Source organism: Loxodonta africana, chromosome 26 (genome assembly GCF_030014295.1).
Source record: "Loxodonta africana isolate mLoxAfr1 chromosome 26, mLoxAfr1.hap2, whole genome shotgun sequence".
Taxonomy (NCBI): domain Eukaryota; kingdom Metazoa; phylum Chordata; class Mammalia; order Proboscidea; family Elephantidae; genus Loxodonta; species Loxodonta africana.
The window spans coordinates 39,346,524-39,369,746 of record NC_087367.1 but is presented as its reverse complement, the minus strand read 5'-3'; the positions used below and the strand labels follow the sequence as shown (position 1 = coordinate 39,369,746).

At 42.5% G+C, this 23,223-nt stretch overlaps 1 protein-coding gene across 1 annotated transcript in view; it reads right to left on the bottom strand.

The window, feature by feature from the left end:
• Nucleotides 1-354: 354 nt before the first annotated feature.
• DZIP1L (DAZ interacting zinc finger protein 1 like) overlaps nt 355-23,223 on the bottom strand; it is a 66,369-nt gene continuing 43,500 nt past the window's right edge. Inside the window, exons 12-15 of the mRNA XM_064277277.1 lie at nt 22,090-22,297; nt 21,723-21,892; nt 11,313-11,452; nt 355-936 (exon numbers count right to left, since the gene is read on the bottom strand). Coding sequence (XP_064133347.1) covers nt 778-936; nt 11,313-11,452; nt 21,723-21,892; nt 22,090-22,297 — 677 coding nt within the window. The 3' untranslated portion in view covers nt 355-777. The remainder of the gene's footprint in view (nt 937-11,312; nt 11,453-21,722; nt 21,893-22,089; nt 22,298-23,223) is intronic.

Sequence of the window (23,223 nt, the reverse complement as noted above, 5' to 3'; positions counted from 1 at the left end):
ATAACACCCTAATCTCTTCCATTGGATTTACTACTGGGTGGCTCAGTTTGCACTCAGCTACCAACCTAAAGGTTGATGGTTCAAATCAACCCAGCAGAACTGCAGAAGTAAGGCCTGGAGATCTATTTCCATAAGGATTAAAGCTAAGAAAACCCTATGGAGCAGTTCTACTCTATAACAGATGGAGTTGCCATGAGTCAGAATCAACTCAACAGCAAAGGGTTTGGTTTTTGGTTTACTGTCATTAGCTGTAGACTTACTGCCTCACTCACCTCTGCCTGTACTCCCAACTTGGTAGTGAAATGCTAGAGGGCCTGGCACAGAGTAGACACTCTATAAATGACTTTGGACCAATCATTGAATGATTGATGGAGGCATCTGTCCTGAAAAGGACCACATATAAGACCCATCTCCACAGAGTTCCTGCAGGTTTATTAAATGCTCAGGAATGAAAACCATGTAGCTCCTTCCAGCCTGGTGTGGACGTGGAGGTCATGGAAAGAAAGTGCTTGGAGGTCCTGTTATAGCCATTTCACCATCCTTGAGACCCACGGGCACCCAGCCAGGCACTCTTGGCCCTCTGGGGCAGGACCCCTCATAGGTGGGGTGAGAAGAAATCATATATCTCCCCTACTCAGTTTCTCTCCAAAGGGAGAAAACTTCTTGGTCATTGGTGAAAACAAGAAGCCCAGCAGCCCCTTCTGTTGGGTGGGACCTGAGGTGGCCCCAGCAGAGTGACAAGGCGGGTCCTTCTGGCCAGCCAGGCTCTGGGCCAGATCACCATCCAGGGACCCTGGATCGACTGGAGCTCCAAGGGCTGCTGCCAAACTTCTCAGGGAGCTGTGAACAAGACAAGGTTTTCGGCTTCTCCTGGTCCAGGTCCTGGGACAGGTCCTCCAAGGACGAGATCTCCAAGTCACTTTCATCTTCAGATACCTACAGGAGAGGAGAGGGAGAAGAAAATGCATGGGACTAGGGAGGAGGCAGCAGACACAGGATGAAAATGGGGACAAAACGCAGATTTGGAAGGAAGCAGTAGGGAGATACTGCTCCTCCTGCCTTCTCAAGTCTCCCTGTCTTTGAAAGCCTACTTCTGAAACCTGGGGCCAGAGTGATTTCAATCACTGTAACGTATCCCCTGCAATTCCACTAAGCAAACCAAGACAAGTTCCTTGGAAAGGCCTATGTGCAGATTAGGTTGCTCTTGTTTTAACTTTGTGCATGTTTTTTAATTCTCCACACTTGATAGAGCTGAAAGCCCAAAGCCTTGACCATTCCAGGTTCTTGAGCTGAATACACTATGGGCTAAAATACCTACAGCCTCTCAGACTGGCTTTCTCAGGCCTGGTGAGCATTCAGACTGAAAGAACATGAGGGGAGCTCAGGAGTACCGGGAACCCTTCAGCCAGAAAAGTGTCTGGACTGCAGTCAATGTAAGGTTCAAAGTTGGCCAGGTTCCCTTCGGACTACAGGAACTTGCACGCAGCCCAGGCCTTCTCCACCAGGGTTCTCAGTGCCCTGCTAGCCCAGAGGCTCCATGGTCACCTGGGTTTTGACATAAGCCATCCTATGCATTTTCTCCTAGAATATAAGGTCAACCAATCAGAAACCAGCCAGGGACCAGGGTAGCAGGCATGCTCTGAATAGGGCCTCAACCCATTTTGGGCTGTTGACCCTACTTTACAATGTAGGAAAAGGGTTAAATCATTTTTTTTTTTTTTTTTATCATCTGGACTCATGACTCACAAACATACATGAGCTGTGTGATAAACTAAATACAGTATGAAGAAAAACCGGGGCAACAGAAAACCAAAAACTGATTGCCCACTATTTCTGCATTTCAGAGCAGTACCATTGCTCATAGGAGCCCTGATGGCACAGTGGTTAAAGCACTTGGCTGCTACCCAAAACGTTGGCAGTTGGAACCCACAGGCCACTCCTCAGGAGAATGATATGGCAGTCTGCTTCCGTAAGTTTTACAGCCTTGGAAACCCTATGGGGTCACTGTGAGTCAGAACATACTCGACAGAGTGGTTTTTGGGTTTTTTTAACATTGCTCATTCTAAGATGTACCTTTTTGGTTGAGAAAGGTGAGAAATGAGAGTGTAAAGAGATATCTAAATTTTTCTAAGAAAATAACAGGAATGTGAGAGTTGTTCCCTGGCAAGGAGGAGAAGAGGGCAGTGAGGAGGGTTTGGTAATGGTGGGGAGGCTGAACATCTAAGCTCTAAATCTGATGGTGGCCAGAGCCTGAGCACACCAAGGCCATCAGGACATTCTCAGTGATCTAAATATTCCGTTTCCTGTTGTGCCTATTCTGACATGCCGTGTGATTGCCACTCCACTACCCCATTCTGTTGAAGTTGCTGGCAGAGTAAAGGAATAGGGAGGAGTCCACGTGAGGTGAAACAGAACTGGAAGAGGGCAGCAAATGTGGGAAGCCAGACACAGAACCAGTTCTGAGATTCTCTCACAGGTAGGAAATGGGAGCATGCATTGGTCAGCAGAAACTAAACCTACTGAGTAGCTGCTTGTATAATGAACTGAAAGACCTTTTAATGTTAACATTGCCACAAACAGCATGTACAAATAGTATTTCAAGGAGGTGGGGCCATGATGGCAGAGTAGTCAGATGCTTCCTGTGGTCCCTCTTACAACAAAGACCTGAAAACACAAGTGAATCAATTATATATGACAACCTAGGAGCCCTGAACATCAAAGGCAAAGTTAAATCAGACTGAATGGCAGGGGGAGGGAGAGATGGTTCAGAAGCAGTGAGGAGTTGCCAGACCTGGCCCAATGGGAACCGGCACCCCACAGGCCAGATCCATTGGCACAAGCATGGTGAGGCAAGCAGTGGCATTCGAGACACATTTTCCACATCGGTAGAGACCAAGCAGCGGAGAGTCCACTCACACCTCCAGAATCAGCAAAAAGCAGCACGCAATCAGCAAAAGAAAAATATTTGCATCTAATCTACCACGTGGAGCAAAATACAACCATTTGGGAAAAAAATCTCTCTCCCATTTACCTGACTCCTCCCCACTCTGCACTGGGTCCCAAGTCAGCTTCAGTGATAGTCACTTTCACTGGGCCAGAACTAGGACCTGTTGTGCGTTCTGAGCCATTCTCCTGGCCTTGTAGAAGGAACAAACTAACAAACGGGAAAAAAAAGTCTGCCAGCTCCCCTACGCTAGGGAATCAAGGCAGAAACAAATCCTTTGCCTAGGCACAGGCATAAGGGGTCTGTGGACTTTGAATGCCTTTCCCCCCTGCACAGACCTGTGTGAACCCATTTCAACAGTGTAGACCTTCATTATCACAATCCGACAGGGTATACACCTGAAGTCTAACTTCAACTATTTCAGCTATATGATGGAGAGGCAGGTTCGTGATATTTGACACCACTCTGCCTATTAAGAAGGGTCCTTACCTACCCACATCAGGGGCCTGAGAACTGATGGCTCCACCCACACCACCTAGCCACCCACGACAGGGATCCAAGAATTAGTGGTGCCTCCCAGTCCTTACAACCAACAGTATTGGGTGCCCATAGTCCAGCTGCAAAACCCACCCACCTACACACTCTGGGTAACAGGGACACGCTTTCCTCACACACTCTCAGGGGTGGCTGTCAGCCCCCTCCTTTGCTCAGCACATGACCCCCTACTGCCCCCAGACATCTGTGCTTACACCAATCATGCCTACTCATCTAAGACTGTAGGTGAGACCCTGCACCACTTACTTGATGACTGACTACCTGGACACCTGAGTTGAATCCATACAGGAAAAGTAAATGGACTTAGGGCTCATATACCTAGTAGCAGGTCTAACCCCCTGGTGACAGGATGTCAGAGCTTCAAAAGTGCTAATAATCAAACTAGCTCATTTGAGCAACCTATTTGGGCATATCAAAACAAAAGAAAACAAGAAGCTGGTACACAGTAAGCAAACATTAAGTAAATAAGTATAATAACCTATTGATGGCTCAGAGACAACAGCCAAGATCAAATCAGATAAAGAGGCAGACCATGACTTCAGCAAGGTCTGAAAACAAAGAATCAAGAAATCTTCCAGATGAAGATAACTTCCTGGAATTACCAGAGGATAATAAAAAGATGAATATACAGAACTTTTCAAAAGATCAGGAAAGAGATAAGGCAAAATGCAGAACAAGCCAAGAAATGCACAGACAAAGCATTAGAGGAACTTAAGCAGATTATACAAGAGCATAATGACAAATTTAATTTAAAAAATTTTTTTGACAAATTTAATAGACTGCAAGAATCCACAGAGAGACAGCAAACAGAAATTCAGAAGACTAAAAATAAAATTTCAGAATTAGATAATTCAATAGAAAGTCATAGGAGCAGAATTGAGGCAATGGAAATCAGAATTAGTGAGATTGAAGATGAAGCACTTAACAACAACATAAAAAAAACAGTTATCTAATTCTGAAATTTCATTTTTAGTCTTCTGAATTTCTGCTTGCTGTCTGTGGATTCTTGCAGTCTATTAAATTTGTCATTATGCTCTTGTATAATCTGCTTAAGTTCCTCTAATCCTTTGTCTGTGCGTTTCTTGGCTTGTTCTGCACTTTGCCTTATCTCCTTCCTGATCTTTTGAAGAGTTCTATATGCAGGTAAAAGAATTTTAAAAATGGAGAAACTCTAAGAACTAGGTGGGACTCTATCAGGAGGAATAATCTATGAGTGCTTGGAGTACCAGAAAGGGATGGGAGGGATAACAGAAAATAGAGAGAGAATTGTTGAGGATTTGTTACAGAAAACTTCCCTGATATTGTGAAATATGAGAAGATATCTATCCAAGATGCTCATCAAACCCCACACGAAACATCTCAAAAGAAAGTCACAAAGACATATTATAATCAAGCTTGCCAAAACCAAAGATAAAGAGAGAATTTTAAGAGCAGCTAAGGGTAAACAAAAAGTCACCTACAAAGGAAAGTCAATAAGACTAAGTTCAGACTACTCAGCAGGAACTATGCAGGAAAGAACGCAATGGGATGACATATATAAAGCCTTGAAGGAAAAAAATTGTCAGCCAAGAATTATATATCCAGCAAAACTGTCTCTCAGATATGATGGTGAAATTAGGACTTTTCCAGACAAAAAGAAGTTTAGGGAATTTGCAAAAAACCAAACCAAAATTACAAGAATACTAAAGGGAGTCCTCTGGTTAGAAAGTCAATAAAATCAGATACAATTCCAAGACAAAAACACAGGACAAAGCAATTAGATATCAACCCAGATAGGGAAATCATAAAAATAAATCAAAGCTAAAACACTTAAAACAGAGAAACATCATTACATAAAAGATGACAACTTTAAAACAAAAAAGAGGGACAAAAAAATGTAGACACAGATCTTTCATATGGAGATGAAGTCAAGGCACATAAAGAAATAAAAGATTGGAGGCGGGGTCAAGATGGTAGAGTAGTCAGACACTTCCTGTGGTTACTCTTGCAATAAAGACCGGGAAAAAAAAAATGAATCAATTATATATGACAAACTTGGAGCCCTGAATATCAAAGGCAAAGTTGAGGAATCGGACAGAATGGCAGGGAGAGGAAGAAATATGGTGAGGCAACCAGAGGCGTTCAGGATTCATTTTCCACATTGGGGGATGCTGAACATCGGAGAGTCTCCTCAACCATCCAGAACAAGTGAGAAATGGCCTGCAGTCAGCAAACGATAAGTACCGCAACCTAAAAATACCCCCCTCCAGGAAAAACCTCTCACCCACTTACCTGCTCCCTTCCCACTCTGCACTGGATCCCAGCCAGCTGCATCCCCTGGGCCAGAAGAAGGACCCTGCATTCGCCCTGAGTCATTCTCCAGGCCCTGGCGAGGGAACAAATTAACAAATAGGGAAATAATAATCTGGTTGCTCCCTTAAACTGGGAACTCAGGGCAGAAACAGATCCTTTGCCTGGGCATAGGCAAACGAGGTCCATGGACTTTGAATGCCTTTCACCCCTGCCTAGGCCTATGTGGCCCCATTTCAACAGCACAGGCCCTCATTAGCACAGTACAACAGTGTATATACCTGAAGTCTGTTTCAGCTATATGGTGGAGAGGCAGGCTCATGACATTTGACACCTCTCTGCCTATTATGCAGGGTCCTCATCTACCCACATCAGGGGCCTGAGGACTGGTGGCTCCACCCATGACACCTAGTCACCCACAACAGGGGTACAGAATAAGTAGTGTCTCCCAGCCCTTATAGCCAACAGTATTGTGTACCCGTAGTCTGGATGCAACACCCACCCACCTATGTGCTCTAAGGAACAGGGACATGCTTTCAAAACACACTCCCAGTGGCAGTTGTTGGCCCCCTGCCTTGCTCAGCGCATGACCCCCTACTGCCCCTGTGCCTACGCCAATCACCCCTGCTCGTCTAGGACTGTAGGTAAGACCCTGCACCACACACTTAGTGACTATCTGGACACCTGAGTTGAATCCATACAAGAAAAGTCAACGGACTCCTGAGCCCACATACCAACTAACAGTTCTAACCAAAAAAATCCAACTCTAACAAAAACGATGGAGTAAAAAGAATAGTCACAGATCTTTCATATGGAGAGGAAGTCAAGGTGATACAAAGAAATAAAAGATTGGTTTAAACATAGAAATATAGGGGTAAATATTAAGGTAACCACAAAGGAAACTAACAATTCTATGCATCAAAATAAAAAAAAAAAAGAAAAACATAAAGACTCAGCAAATACAAAAGCAACAACAATGAAAAAGAGGAAAAGAAAATACATAAAGAAAAACAACTCAGCACAGAAAATTTAGAACAAAGAAACTGTCAACAACACAAAAGAAAACACACCAAAATGGCAGCACTAAACTATCAATAACCACGCTGAATGTAAATGGACTAAATGCACCAATAAAGAGACAGAGAGGGGCAGAATGGATTTAAAAAAAAAACAAAAACACGATCCGTCTATATGCTGCCTACAAAAAACACACCTCCGACTTAGAGACACAAACTAAAACTCAAAGTATGGGAAAAAATATATGAAGCAAACAACAATCAAAAAAGAGCAGGAGTGGCAATACTAATTTCTGACAAAATAGATTTCAAAGTAAAACCCACGACAAAGGATAAAGAAGGACACTATATAATGAGTAAAGGGTCAACACAGCAGGAGGACATAAACATAATAAATATTTACGCACCCACCAACAGGGCTCCGAAATACATAAAACAAATTCTAACATCATTGAAGAGAGAGACAGACAGGGCCACAGTAATAGGAGACTTCAACACATCGCTTTCAGTGAAGGACAGAACATTCAGAAAGAAGCTCGATAAAAGACACGGAAGATCTAAATGCCGCAATCAACCCGCTTGACCTCATAGACATATACAGAATACTCCACCCAACAGCAGCCAAGGATACTTTCTTTTCCAGTGCACGTGGAACATTCTCCAGAATAGACCACATATTAGGCCATAAAACAAGCCTTAACAGAACCCAAAACATTGAAATATTACAAACCATCTTTTCTGACCATAAAAGCAGAAATCAATAACAGAAAAATCAAGGAAAAAAATCAAACACAGGGATACTGAACAGCAACTTACTCAAAAACTACTGACTTATAGAAGAAAATAAGGATGGAATGAAGAAATTTATAGAATAAAATAAGAATAAAACACATCCTACCAGAACCTTTGGGACACAGCAAAAGCAGTGCTCAGAGGTCGATTTATAACAATAAATGTACACATCCAAAAAGAAGAAAGGGCCAAAATTGAAGAATTAACCCTACAACCCAAACAAATTAAAAAAAAATAATAATAGAGAACAGCAAAAGAAGTCCTTAGGCACTAGAAGAAAGCAAATAATGAAAAATTAGAATTAAATGAAATAGAGAATAGAAAAACAATCGAAAGAGTTAACAGGACAAAAAGGTGATTGTTTGAAAAGATCAATAAAAGTGGCAAACTACTGACCTAGCTGACAAAAGAAAAACAGGAGAGGAAGCAAACAACCCAAAAAAGAAATGAGATGGATGATATCACAACAAACACAACTGAAATTAAAAGAATCATAACAGAATACTAAGAAAAATTGTACTTTAACAAACTTGTAAACCTAGAGGAAATGGAAAAGTTTCTAGAAACACACTACCTACTTAAACTAAGACAGAGGTAGAACAACTAAATAAACCTATAACAAAAGAAGAGATTGAAAAGTTACTAAAAAACTCCCAACAAAAGAAAAAGCCCTGGCCCTGATGGTTTCACTGGAGAGTTCTACCAAACTTTCAGAGAAGAGTTAACACCACTACTACTAAAGGTATTTCAGAGCATAGAAAAGGATGGAATACTCCCAAACTCATTCTATGAAGCCAGCATAACTCTGATACCAAAACCAGGTAAAGACAGCACAAAAAAATAAAATCACAGGCCTATATCTCTCATGAGCTTAGATGTAAAAATCCTCAAAAAAAATTCTAGCCAATAGAATTCACCAGCATATCAAAAAATAATTCACCATGACCAAGTGGGATTCATACCAGGTATGCAGGGATGATTCAACATTAGAAAAACAAACAACATAATCCACCACATAAATAAAACAAAAGACAAGAACCACATCATCTTATCAATTGATACAGAAAAGGCATCTGACAAAGTCAAACACCCATTCATGATAAAAACTCTCAGCAAACAGGAATAGAAGGAAACTTCCTCAACATAATAAAGGGCATTTATACAAAGCCAACAGCCAAAATCATCCTAAATGGACAGAGTCTGGAGAACGGGAACCAGACAAGGATGTCCTTTATCACCACTCTCATTCAACATTGTGCTAGAGGTCCTAGCCACAGCAATTAGGCTAAAGAAATAAAGCTCATCGAAATTGGTAAGGAAGAAGTAAAAGTATCTGTACTTGAAAATGATTTGATCTTATACACAGAAAACCCTAAAGAATCCACAAGAAAACTACTGGAACTAATACAAGATTTTGGCAAATTATCAGGATACAATATAAACATACAAAAATCAGTTGGATTCCTCTACACCACCAAAAAGAATGGCAAAGAAGAAATCACCAACCAGTACCATTTACAATAGCCCCTAAGAACATAAAATATTTAGGAATAAATCTAACCAGAGATTTAAAAGACCTATAAAAAGAAAACTACAAGCCACTACTGCAAGAAACCAAAAGAGACTTACATAAGTGGAAAAACATACCTTGCTCATGGATAGGAAGACTCAACAGTGTGAAAATATCTATTCTACCCAAAGCACCCAAAGCAGTCAACAGATACAATGCAATCCTGATCCAAATTCCAATGGCACTTTCTAACGAGATGGAGAAATAAATCACCAACTTCATATGGAAAGGGAAGAGGCCCTGGATAAGTAAAGCATTCCTGAAAAAGAACAAAGTGCGAGGCTTCACAAGACCTGATTTTAGGACATATTATACTGCCACAGTAGTCAAAACAGCCTGGTACTGGTACAACGACAGATACACAGACCAATGGAACAGAATTGAGAATTCAGACACAGATTCATCCACCTATGAGCAGCTGCTCGGCAGCTCAAATCCACCAGGCGCTCCTTGGAAACTCTATGGGGCAGTTCTACTCTGTCCTACAGGGTCGCTATGAATTGACTCAATGGCAAGGGTAAGGTGATGAGCAGCAGATATTTGACAAAGGCCCAAAGTCAGTTAAATGGGGAAAAGACAGTCTCTTCAAGAAATGGTGCTAGCACAACTGGATACCCATCTGCAAAAAAAATGAAAAAGACCCATACCTCATACCATCCACAAAAACTAACTCAAAATGGATCAAAGACCTAGATATAAAATCTAAAATGATAAAGATCATGGAAGAAAAAATAGGGACAGCACTAGGAGCCCTAATACATGGTATAAACAGTATACAAAACATTACTAACAATGCACAAACACCAGAAAAGAAACTCGATAACTGGGAGCTCCTAAAAATCAAACACCAAAAGAATAAAAACACAACCTACAGACTGGGAAAAAATTTTTGGCTGTGACAAATCCGATCAGCATCTGATCTGTAAAATCTACAAGATACTGTAAAACCTCAACTACAAAAAGACAAATAACTCAACTGAAAAATGGGCAAAGGATATGAACAGGCACTTCACCAAAGGAGATATTCAGGTGGCTAACAGAGGGAGAGGAGTATTCACTAATTAGATAGTAGGCAAGAATTATTTTAGGTGAAGGGAAGGTCAACACACAATACAGAAGAGGTCAGCACAACTGGACTAAACAAAAAGCTAAGACGTTTCCTGAATATAACCAAACCATTTGAGGGACAGAGAAGCAGGGGTCAGGGTCTGGGGACATCTAGGTCAATTGGCACAACAAAGTGTATTAAGAAAATGTTCTGCATCCCACTTTGGTGAGTGGCGTCTGGAGTCTTAAGTGCTAGCAAGCGGCCATCTAAGATGCATCAATTGGCCTCGACTCACCTGGAGCAAAGAAGAATAAAGAACACCAAAGACACAAGGAAAATAAGAGCCCAAGAAACAGAAAGGGCCACATAAACCAGAGACTCCATCAGCCTGAGACCAGAAGAACTAGATGGTGCCCAGATTCTACCAATGATTGCCCTGACAAGGGAACACAACACAGAATCCCTGATGGAGCAGGAGAAAAGTGGGATGCAGAACTCAAATTCTAGTAAAAAGACCAGACTTAATGGTCTGATTGAGACTGGAGGGACCCCTGAGGACATGGCACCCAGTCTCTCTGTTAGCCCAAAACTAAAACCATTCCTAAAGCCAACTCTTTAGACAAAGATTCGACTGGACTATAAGACATAAAATGCTACTGGTGAGTGTTCTTCTTAGCCCAAGTAGACACATGAGACTATGTGGGGAGCGCCTGTCCACAGGCAAGATGAGAAGGCAGAGGGGGACAGGAGCTGGTTGAATCAACACGGGAAATACAGGGTGGAGAGGCGAACTGTGCTGTCACATTGTAGAGAGAGCAACTAAGGTCACACAACAATGTGTGTATAAGTTTTTGTATGAGAAACTGACTTGACTGTAAACATTCACTTACAGCACAATAAATAAATAAATAAAATAGGATTTCAAGGTGGCCATCCCACCATCTGGGCAGAGGCAGAGGGAGGCAGTGAGGTCACCTGTAATGTCCCACTAGGACAAGGCTGCCACTTGTTGGATCCCCCACCCCAGCTCTCACCCCAGACCCCCCAAATTAGGAGTAGGCACTGTAGAGATTTGCATCCAAGCATCCTATACTCTACCTGAGGCTTCTGTCCTGGCATGGCAGCTCTCTGTGGCCCAGCATTGGGCAGTAAGAACAGACTGACCCCTCCAGATGGCTTCTTCACTGGAACCTTGAGCTTCTTCTCCAGGTTTTTGACCATGGACTGTACCAGAGTTCCTGGAAGAGCAACAAGTGGCTGTGTCAGCGGGAAAACCCGGAGAATGACTGCTTCATTCATGTGAATTGGGTCCAGGGTTCTGTGTGGATATAGGGAGTGTGGAGAAGGGTCAGAGAAAGAAGGTAAGGTAACCACAAAGAAGTAGGATAAGGAGAAAGAGAAGGCCTAGGCCAACATGAGCATGGTGAAAAGAGGCCTGAATATTTAAAAAATGTAACCGTGCAGACTTAAGCAACCTGGCTGGTGACAAAGGCTTAGGAAGTTGTTCTCCCCTCTTAATAGGAGGCTGAGGTGTGACCTCAGCTTAGTTTGGTACATGAACTGTGTGGCCGACATGCAGACATCCTCCTTCAATGTCTCCACACAGAAACAAGAAGAAACATCATAGATGTAAATCAGCACAGGCAAGCTACAGGCAAGACAGGCTTTCTGCAGAACTCTCTGCAGAAAGGGAGGGCTAAACAGTAACAGAGATTATCAATGGACCCCTGGTGACATGGTAGACCAAGACGACGTCCATGACCCAAGTATGATCAAGAAGTAGGGAGCTAACAACAATCTGCTAGGATTCAAATGTCTGAGGACCCAAACAGACTTTTACCGTTGCAACAGCCCGTGGTTCATTTATTCACTTAAGAAATGTTTCTTAAGGCTTTGCTATGTATCAAGTCCATTAGAAAAGGACATCATTTTTAGTAAAATAGAGGGTCAGTGAAAATGAGGAGATCTCTTCGAGATGGATTGATACAATAGCTGCAACAATGGACCCAAACACACCAAAAATTGTGAGGATGATGCAAGACCAAACAATGTTTCATTCTATTAAACATACGGTCACCATGAGTCGGACCCTACCTGATGGCAGCTAACAACAATGAATGTACAAGGTACTGTGTTCCTCACTCCCTCATTAATCAACTTGTCCAAATACCTCGTTTTTCATCAAAGGAATCAAGGCCCCTTGTAAAAGGGCAAGCAAGTGAGAGAGCCAACAAGTATCTGAGTACTTGTGACTCCCAGTTCAGTGTTCTTTCCATCCTATCACACCACCTGCCAGACCATTGCTACCTCTCCGAAGATCTGATTCTGGTGGTTTCTGAAGGACTGGCAGGCTGAGATTATGCTGTGGGCATGACAAAGCACCGCAAAACTCATTAAAAGCATGAATTTTGCAGATTACTTAGTCCTAAACTTAAATCCCAGAGCCCCCCCTTACTAGCTTTGGAAACACAAAACTATGAGTTCTATGTTCTTGAATTAAGCCTTGGCTAGAAAATGAAGCCAGAAGGTACAGCCCAAGAAAACTTTGAAAGAATGGGAGTTGACATGGTTGTTTTAGAAGAAAATTATTCAATTAGTCATGGTAGCCTGTTAGAAAATGACAAGTTTACATGAAAGCTCCATAGACACATCCAAACTCCCTGAGGGACCAAATAACTGAGCTGAGGGCTGTGGAGACCGTGGTCTCTGGGAACATATAGCTCAATTGCCATAACATAGTTTATAAAGAAAATGTTCTACATTCTACTTTGGTGAGTAACATCTGGGGTACTAAAAGCTTCTGAAAGGCCATATAAGATACTTCACTAGTCTCACCTCATCAGGAGCAAGGGGGAATGAAGAAAACAAAAGATACAAGGGAACGATTAGTCCAAAGGACTAATGGACCACAACTACCACAGCCTCCAACAGACTAAGTCTAGCACAACTAGATGGTGCCCGGCTACCACTACCAACTGCTCTGACAGAGATCACAAAAGAGGGTCCTGGACAGAGCTGGAGAAGAATGTAGAACAAAATTCTAACTAAAAAAAAAGACCAGACTTACTGGTCTAACAGAGACTGGAGAAACCCCGAGAGTATGGCCCCAGACACCATTTGAGCTCAGTAATGACGTCACTCCTGAGGTTCACCTTTCATCCAAAGATTAGATAGGCCCATAAAACAAAACGAGACTAAAGGGGCACACCAGCCCAGGGGCAAGGACAAGAAGGCAGGAGGGGATAGGAAAGCTAGTAATGGGGAAACCCAAGGTTAAGAAGGGGAGAGCGTTGACGTGTCGTGGGGTTGGCAAACAATGTCACAAAACAATACGTTTATTAACTGTTTAATGAGAAGCTAGTTTGCTCTGTAAACCATCATCTAAAGTACAAAAACAAATAAGGAGAGGCGGGGCCAAGATGACAGAATAGACAAATGCTTCTGGTGAGCCCTGTACAACAAAGACACCAAAAACAAATGAAACAGTTACCTTTATGACAAGCTAGGAGCTCTGAACATCAAAGACAAAGTTAGAAAATGGACTGAGCGGCAGGGGGAGGAAGAGATGGTTCAGAAGCAGAGGGGAGTTACCAGATCTGAATCACTGGGAGCCACCAGGCACCATTCCCAGGAACAGCTGTGGCAGGCTGGTACTATCATTCGGCCACATTTTCCTCAGGGAGAAGCAGTCAGCCAAACAGCCTACTTACACCTCCGGAACCAGAGGAGAATGGCACCCTCAGCAAAAGCTAAGTACTTGCACTTATTTTACCGCACACCCACCCCTCAAGCCAGCTTCGGTGGCTGTTGATTAAATTCTTGAGCATGAGATAGGCTGTATTAAGCACCTAGAGCCCTCCTCCCGGCCTTGGAAAAGGAATAAATTCATAATTCAGGGAAAAGATAATTTGCCAGCTCCACTAAACTGGGGAGCTCAGGACAGAAGCAGCTCCTGTCCAGGCATAAACGGTCCGTGGACTTTGAGTACCTTTCCCCCTGCATGGACCTGTGTGGGCCTATTTCAGGAGAATAGGCCCTTGTTGGCAGACTACAATCATTTCAGCTGTGCAGTGGAGAGGTCAGCGTTTGATGTTTGACACCACTTTGCCTATTAAACAGGGTCCACCTACCCACATCAGGGGCCTAAGGACTGGTGGCTCCACTCAGGGCACCCAGCCACCCACGACAGCAATTCAAGGATAACTGGTACCTCTGAGTCCTTAAAACCAAAAGCATTAGGTGCCCATGGCCCATGTGCAGAACCCACTCACCTGTACACTCTATGGAAAAGGGACACACTTTCCTCAAAGACACTTGGGGAACAATTCTCAGCTCCCTGCCTTGTTCGGAGTGTGAGCCCCTGCTGCAACCTGATACCAGTATCTACACCAACCACCCCCACCCCTCTAAGGCTGTAGGACACAGCCTTTAGCACATACTTGATGAGCAGCTACCTGGACACCTGAGCTGAATCCATACAAGAAAAGTGAATGGACTCCTAGACTGATATACCTGATAACAGCTATAGCCATCTGGGGACAGGATGTCACAGCTTCAAAGGTAAAAATAACCAAGCTAGCTCACTCAAGTAACCAATCTGGGCATATCAAAAAAAAAAAAAAAAAAAAAAATCAAGAAGCTAGGATACAGTAGGCAAACATAAAATAAACTAATACAATAATTTACAGATGGCTCAGAGACAACAGTCAATATCAAATCACATAAAGAAACAGACCATGATAACTTCAACAAGCTCTCAAAATAAAGAATCAAGGGATCTTCTAGATGAAAGTGCCTTCCTGGAATTACCATATGCAGAACTTAAAAGATTAATATACAGAACCCTTCAACACATCAGGAAGGAGATTAGGCAATATGCAGAACAAGCCAAGGGACACACAGATAAAGCAGTTGAAGGAATTAAAAAGATTATTCAAAAACATAATGAAAAATTTAATAAGCTGCAAGAATCCATAGAGAGACAGCAATCAGAAATTCAGAAGATTAACAATAAAATTACAGAATTAGACAACTCAATAGAAAGTCAGAGCAGCAGAATTCAGCAAGTGGAAAGCAGAATTGTTGAACTTGAAGATAAAGCGCTTGGCACAAATGTATCTGAAGAAAAATCAGATAAAAGAATTTTGAAAAATGAAGAAATCATGTGGGACTCTATCAAGAGAAATAACCTAAGAGTGGCTGGAGTACCAGAACAGGGACGGATAACCGAAAATACAGACAGAATTGTTGAAGATTTGTTGGCAGAAAACATCCCTGGTATAGTGAAAGATGAGACGCTATCTATCCAAGATGCTCACCGAACTCTACATAAGTTAGATTCTAAAAGAAAGTCACCAAGACAAAATCAAACCTGCCAAAACCAAAGATAAAGAGAGAATTTTAAGAGCAGCTAGGGACAAACGAAAAGTCACCTACAAAGGAGAGTCAATAAGAATAACCTCGGACGACTCAGCAGAAATCATTCAGGCAAGGAAGGCAAAGGGATGACTTATATAAAACACTGAAGGAAAAAAATTGCCAACCAAGAGTCATATATCCAGCAAAACTACCTCCCAAATATGAAGGTGAAATTAGGACATTTCCAGATACACAGAAATTTAGGGAATTCAAAAAAAAAAAACAACCAAAACTACAAGAAATACTAAAGGCAGTTCTTTCGTTAGAAAATATAATATCAGGTATCAACCCAAGACTACAACACTGGCCAGAGCAACCAGATGTCAATTCCGACAGGGAAACCACAAAAATAAATCAAGATGAAAAACGCCCAAAACAGGGAAACAGCGATGTTATTATGTAAAAGAAGACAACATGAAAACAATGAAGGACTAAGAAATGTAATCATAAATCTTTCATATGGAGAGGAAGACAAGGCGATGTAAAGAACTAAAAGTTAGGTTTAAATTTAGAAAAATAGGGGTAAATATTAAGGTAAACACAAAGGAGACAAACTATCCTACACATCAAAATAAAATTAAAAAAAAAATAGAGACTCAGCGGAAACAAAATCAACAACAACAAATAAGAGGAAAAGAAGGAAAATTCCTCAACGTAATAAAGGGCATTTATACAAAGCCAGCAGCCAACATCATCGTAAATGGAGAGAATCTGAAAGCATTCCCCATGAGATCAGGAACCAGACAAAGATGCCCTTTATCACCACTCTTATTCAACATTTTGCTGGAGGTCCTAGCCAGAGCAATAAGGCTAGATAAAGAAATAAATGGCACCCAGATTGGTAAGAAAGAAGAAAAAGTATCTCTACTTGCAGATGACTTGATCTTACACACAGGAAACCCTAAAGAATCCTCAAGAAAACTACTGAAACTAATAGTTCAGTAAAGTTATCAGGATACAAGATAAACATACAAAAATCAGTTGGATTCCTCTACATCAACAAAAAGAACATCAAAGGGGAAATCACCAAATCAATACCATTTACAGTAACCCCCAAGAAGACAAAATACTTAGGAATAAATCTTACCAGAGATGTAAAAGGCCTATACAAAGAACACCACAAGACACTACTGCAAGAAACCAAAAGAGACTTACATAAGTGGAAAAACATACCTTGCTCATGGATATGAAGACTTAACATTGTGAAAATGTCTATTCTACCAAAAGCCATCTATACATACAATGCAATTCTGATCCAAATTCCAATGGCTTTTTTTAATGAGATGGAGAAACAAATCACCAACTTCATATGTTAGGGAAAGAGGCCCTGGATAAGTAAAGCATTACTGAAAAAGAAGAACAAAGTGAGAGGCCTCACTCTACATAATTTAAGAACCTATTATACAGCCACAGTAGTCAAAACAGCCTGGTACTGGTACAACAACAGATACATAGACCAATGGAACAGAATTGAGAATCCAGACATAAATCCATCCACATATGAGCAGCTGATATTTGACAAAGGCCCAAAGTCAGTTAAATGGGGAAAAGACAGTCTCTTTAACAAACGGTGCTAGCATAACTGGATATCCATCTGAAAAAAAATGAAACAAGACCCATACCTCACACCATGCACAAAAACTAACTCAAAATGGATCAAAGACCTAAATGTAAAATCTGAAACAATAAAGATCATGGAAGAAAAAATAGGGACAACGTTAGGAGCCCTAATACAGGGCATAAACAGTATACAAAAGATTACTAACAATGCAGAAGAAAACCTAGATAACTGGGAGCTCCTAGAAATCAAGCACCTATGCTCATCCAAAGACTTCACCAAAAGAATAAAAAAGATTACCTACGGACTGGGAAAAAGTTTTCAGCTATGACATTTCCAATTAGCGCCTGATCTCTAAAATCTACATGATGCTGCAAAAACTCTACAAAAAGACAAAGAACCCAATTAAAAAATATATGAACAGACACTTCACTAAAGAAGACATTCAGGTAGCTAACAGATACATGAGGAAATGCTCACGATCATTAGCCATTAGAGAAATGCAAACCAAAACAACAATGAGATTCCATCTCACTCCAACAAGGCTGGCATTAATCCAAAAAACACAAAATAAGAAATGTTGGAGAGGTTGTGGAGAGACTGGAACACTTATACACTGCTGGTGGGAATGTAAAATGGTACAACCACTTTGGAAATTGATTTGGCACTTCCTTAAAAAAATAGAAATAGAACTACCATACAATCCAGCAATCTCACTCCTTGGAATATATCCTAGAGAAATAAGAGCCTTTACACAAACAGATATAGGCACCCCCATGTTATTACAGCACTGTTTACAATAGCAAAAAGATGGAAGCAACCAAGGTGCCCATCAACAGATGAATGGATAAATTATGGTATATTCACACAATGGAATACTATGCGTCAATATAGAACAATGATGAATCTGTGAAACATTTCATAGCATGGAGGAATCTCGACAGCATTATGCTGAGTGGTCTTATACAATATTTGTCCTTTCAGTCAGTTGCAAAAGGACAAATATTGTATAAGACTATCTTACAAGAACTCGAGAAATAGTTTAAACAGAAAAGAAAATATTCTTTGATGGTTACGAGAGGGTGGAGGGAGGGAAGGAAGGAGAGGGGTATTCACTAATTAGATAGTAGACAAGAACTATTTTAGGTGAAAGGAAAGACAACACACAGTACAGGAGAGGTCAGCACAACTGGACTAGACCAAAAGTAAAGAAGTTTCCTGAATAAACTGAATGCTTTGAAGGCCAGTGTGTCAGGGGCAGGGGTTTGGAGACCATAGTTTCGGGGAACATCTAAGTCAATTGGCATAATAAAATCTATTAAGAAAACATTCCACATCCCACTTTAGAGTGGGGCCTGGGATCTTAAGCGCTAGCAAGCGGTCATCTAAGATGCATCAATTGGTCTCAATCCACCTGGAGCAGGGGAGAATGAACACCAAAGACACAAGGTAATTATGAGCCCAAGAGACAGAAACAGCCACATAAACTAGAGACTACATCAGCCTGAGACCAGAAGAACTAGATGGTTCCCAGCTACAACCGATGACTGCCCTGACAGGGAACACAACAGAGAATCCCTGAGGGAGTAGGAGAGCGGTGGGATGCAGACCCCAAATTCTCGTAAAAAGACCAGACTTAATGCTCTGACTGAGACTAGAAGGGCCCCAGTGGTCATGGTCCCCAGACCTCCTGTTAGCCCAAGACAGGAAACCTTCCCAAAGCCAACTCTTCAGACAGGGATTGGACTGGACAATGGGATAGAAAAGATACTGGTGAAGAATGAGCTTCTTGGATCAAGTAGACACTTGAGACTATGTTGTCATCTCCTATCTGGAGGGGAGATGAGAGGGCAGAGGGGGTCAGAGGCTGGCTGAATGGACATGAAAAGACAGAGTGGAGGGATGGAGACGGCTGTCTCATTAGGGCGTGAGCAAGTAGGAGTATATAGCAAGGTGTATAAAAATTTTAGTATGAAAGATTGACTTGATTTGTAAACTTTCACTTAAAGCACAATAAAAAATATATAGTGAGTGAAGGTGAAAAATAAATAAATAAAACCACAAGTTTAATGAGTATTTTCATTCCAGTTACCATAACTTTAACTTAAATTTCTATAATACCCTGTTCATCAACAGACTGAATATCTGTTATGATTTGAATTATGTCCTCCACAAGGGTATGTTGAAGTCCTAATCCCTGGAACCTCAGGAAATGGCTTTATTTGGAAATAGGGTCATTGCAGATGCAATTAGTTAAGATGAGATCATTAGGGCGGGCCCAAATCTCTTTACAACTGGTGTCCTTGTGAGAAGACAGACAGGGAAGGACACTGTGTGACAACAGAGGCAGGAAATGGAGTTCCCACCCAGTGCCGTCGAGTCAATTCCGACTGATAGCGTCCCTACAGTTAGGCAGCCACAAACCAAGGAATGCCTAGAGCCACTAGAAGCTGGAAGAGACAAGGAAGGATCTTCTCCTAGAGCCTTTCGAGATGGCATGGCCCTGCCGACACCCTGAATTCAGACTTCTGGCCTCCAGAACTCTGAGAAAATAAATTTCCTTGTTTTAAGCCACCCACTTTGTGGTACTTTGTTATGCAGCTCTAGGAAACAGTGTCACTTTGCTTAAAATGACAAAGAACTTTCCTATAATATTAAAAGGACTGCTATGGCCCAAAGACTGTTGGATGGAGACTTTAGGCAATATGTGACCTTCTGTGGCTGTCACCCTCCATATCTCAAGGCTAGCTGGGAAATCCACTCCTCATTATTCTTTTGTTATCAAAAGTTACGTTTGTTAGACTTCATACATACAGGTGAAAATGTCACAGCAAACTGTGTTCCCTTAAAGTTGTAACCTAGGTTTACCCCGGAGGCTGCTTTTACCATCATGAGCGTTAACCGTGCTGAGCGTGACCTCTAGACCTAATGAGCCTAAGCAGCATAAAAGATGGTGCCCATATTCTTAAAATTAGGAAAATGGCTAAAGGTATTTTTTTCTGAAAAAAAAAATTTATTTTACAAGTAAAAACGATTCTAACACATTAACTTCAAAAACATAATGCAGAATAATATCAATGTGCCATAACATTGGTTCTGTAATCTTGAACAAGTAACTGAGCATCTGGGAGGCGTAGTTCCTACACGTGTAAGGATGTGAGTAGTACAGCCTTACCTCATGGGTTGGGTGAGGAGTAAATGAGGGACACATGCAAAGAGATTTGCTCAGTGCCACACTTGGTGAGCACCCAGGAATGACAACACAGAAAGCCAAAAAATCAAACCCCACCTATTTCAACCCCACGTATTTCATGGAAGAACTGTCCTCTATAGGGTCTTCAGTGGCTGATTTTTAATAAGTAGATCATCAGGCCTTTCTTTTGTGGTACCTCTGGGTGGACTAGAACCGCCAAGCTTTTGGTTAACAGCCTAGCAGGTTAACCGTTTACAAAACCCAGAGACGACTTAGGAAGAAACCCTTCTCTCTCTTGCCTCAGGGTTCCATAGACCAGAAAATGTCTGGTCTATTCCCCAAGATGGGTGCATATAAGAGAGATACCCTCTCAGTTTCTCTCACCCTCTCAGTTTCTCTCTCTACCTTCTTACTCTCTCCTACTCAGGAAAAGTAGCCAGCCAGAGGGTAGGACCACAGCATCCCCTGGGCCATGTCTTACCTGGGAGTGGGTTGCTGCGTTAAAAATGCAACACCAACTTTCTTTTTCTCTCTGGCCTTCATCCTGCACCTGCGACTGGGCTTGGAGACTGGCTGGGATCTTCCAGACAGCTGCCTATTTAAGCCCACTCAGGGTCTGCTTTGCCAACCCAGGCCCGAGCACAAGTACAACCATGGTCTGGGTTTAAGAAGGTTGGAGCTTCAGGTGCTGAATGTTCTCCAATCCATCCTTAACCAGAAGACTATGCCTTATGCATTACTAGGCCCCTTCACAATTATTAGAGCAAGGGTTTCATCTCATGGATCTGGCCTGGTGTTTATTCTCTACTGCTAAGAACCTGGATAAGAAAAGGGTAAGTGGACTCCGCACAACTTCAAACAATTAAACAATTCAATGATGAAACAAGGGACAAAATAAATCTCACCCAAATTCTGTCTTTCTACTGATATCTCTGCTATTCCGAGAAAATGTCTGATGGCCTATTTAAAAAAAACAAGATTGCCATTTTGTTGATTCCAACTCACAGCAACCCTATAGGACAGAGTCGAACTGCCCCCACAGGGTTTCCAAGGCTGTAATCTTTATGGAAGCAGACTGCCACATCTTTTCCTCATGGAGGAGCTGGTAGGCTCAAACTGCTGACCTTTTGGTTAGCAGCCAAGCACTTAACAACTGTGCCACCAGAGCTCCTTATATCTGATGGCAGGGAGGATCAACCTCTCCAAATCACAATAGAAAGATATGCCAAATCAGAAGGCCCAAAGAAAATTAAAGGGTGTTTCCAGGGCTTAGAGAAATCTGGGGTGGAAAAGGGCTACCCCAGCGTCACAGTTCACTCACCTGAGGAAGCCAGCCCACCTGAGCCCTTGCCAGAGAGCTGGGCATTTCCTTCTGAGGTCTCTGTGTCAGACCAGTCCCAGTCATCTTCCAGCCGGGACCCCATCCTGGAAGGAACTTGTGGCCGCTGAAGAGACACGCACTGCACAGTGTCTCCCTCCGAGTCATCTTCAGAACTAAATGGGGGTGTACTGAGACATTGCATGTAGGAGGGAAAATTAGGGGTACACACATCAGAAAGAAAAGTTTAAGTTAAACTTCACAACCTTGCAAACTGGTTTGGTTTGTCCAGAGCAAGTCCTGCCCCGTCACTTGGGCCCAGAGCAGGGCTATCTGGAGCTGGCCCCTCCACCACAAACCCAATGAGAGTGCAGAGTCTGGAGCTCACCTCAGCCGGGGCCCCAACGAAGCGGGGCTGCTGGCAGAGCCATACACTCGGGGGCATGGAGTGGGAATGGGCATCTGGGTCAGGCCAGGGCCACAGCTCTGAAGAGTCAGCGTGGGCAGCTCTGCTGGTTTGGATGGTGACGTGACATGCAGAGTCCCAGCCTTCGGATAGGCCTCTTTGGTGACCAGTGAGCTCTGCTGGCTTTTGACTGGAAACACAGGAATGACTTTCAGAGCATACCTATGCTGGGCCCTCAGGCTGGACTGAATGTACAAAGAGGGTCCAGCATTGGAAAGAGAACGAACAAGTCACTTTTACACTGTAACAGCCAAAGCAGATTTGGTAGTTACACTCCCTACTCCCCCACCCCCACCCCATCCAGATGTCCCACCACTGGCCTGACTCCAGTCCCTGGTTGGGACTGTCATTTCATCAGAGACCAGGAGGGCAAGCCGATTGTCCTAGGGTCATATCGTCATTACAGGAGACAAACAGGAGTCAGCCAGCCTCAAGAAGAGCAAGTCTGCAGCTCACGTCAGAAGTCCTAGAGAATGGCCTCACCAAGGCCATCTCCCCTCTCTACCCACCCAAACTGCAGCCATTGGAGTATAGACAGCCTTGCAGGAAGGCCTTGCTGCCACCAGAGGTCACCATAGGACCACATGGGCCTTCAAGGTCCACCCACACCCTCCTCCTCAATGCTGCTTGTAGCAAGAGAGTGCCAAAGACATGCTATTAGACACACACACTCTTGTTTTCCAAACTGCATCAAGACACAGGGAGGAGTCCAAGATCAGTAATCTTTTTATGGAAACAGAAGAAGAGAGAAAGTGTATTACAGAGTCAGAGTAAGTACTGTTCCATAAAACTCGTAAGTGTGGACTCAGTCACAATGTAAAATGCACTTCTTACTGTAGTTCAAGGTCAAAAACATTTGAAATACACTGCTCTCAGAGAGTGCATTTACTCAGAAGTGGACCTCAGAGCATCTTCAGAGACTATTTCCCTACTTGACAAAGGCTTCAAGAGATTAAGAGATTTGCTTGCCCAGGATTCCATGGAAGTGGTAGATGTGAACCCAAGTCATCAGCCCCAAATTCAGAGCTCTTGCCACTGCCTTTGCTATACTGCATG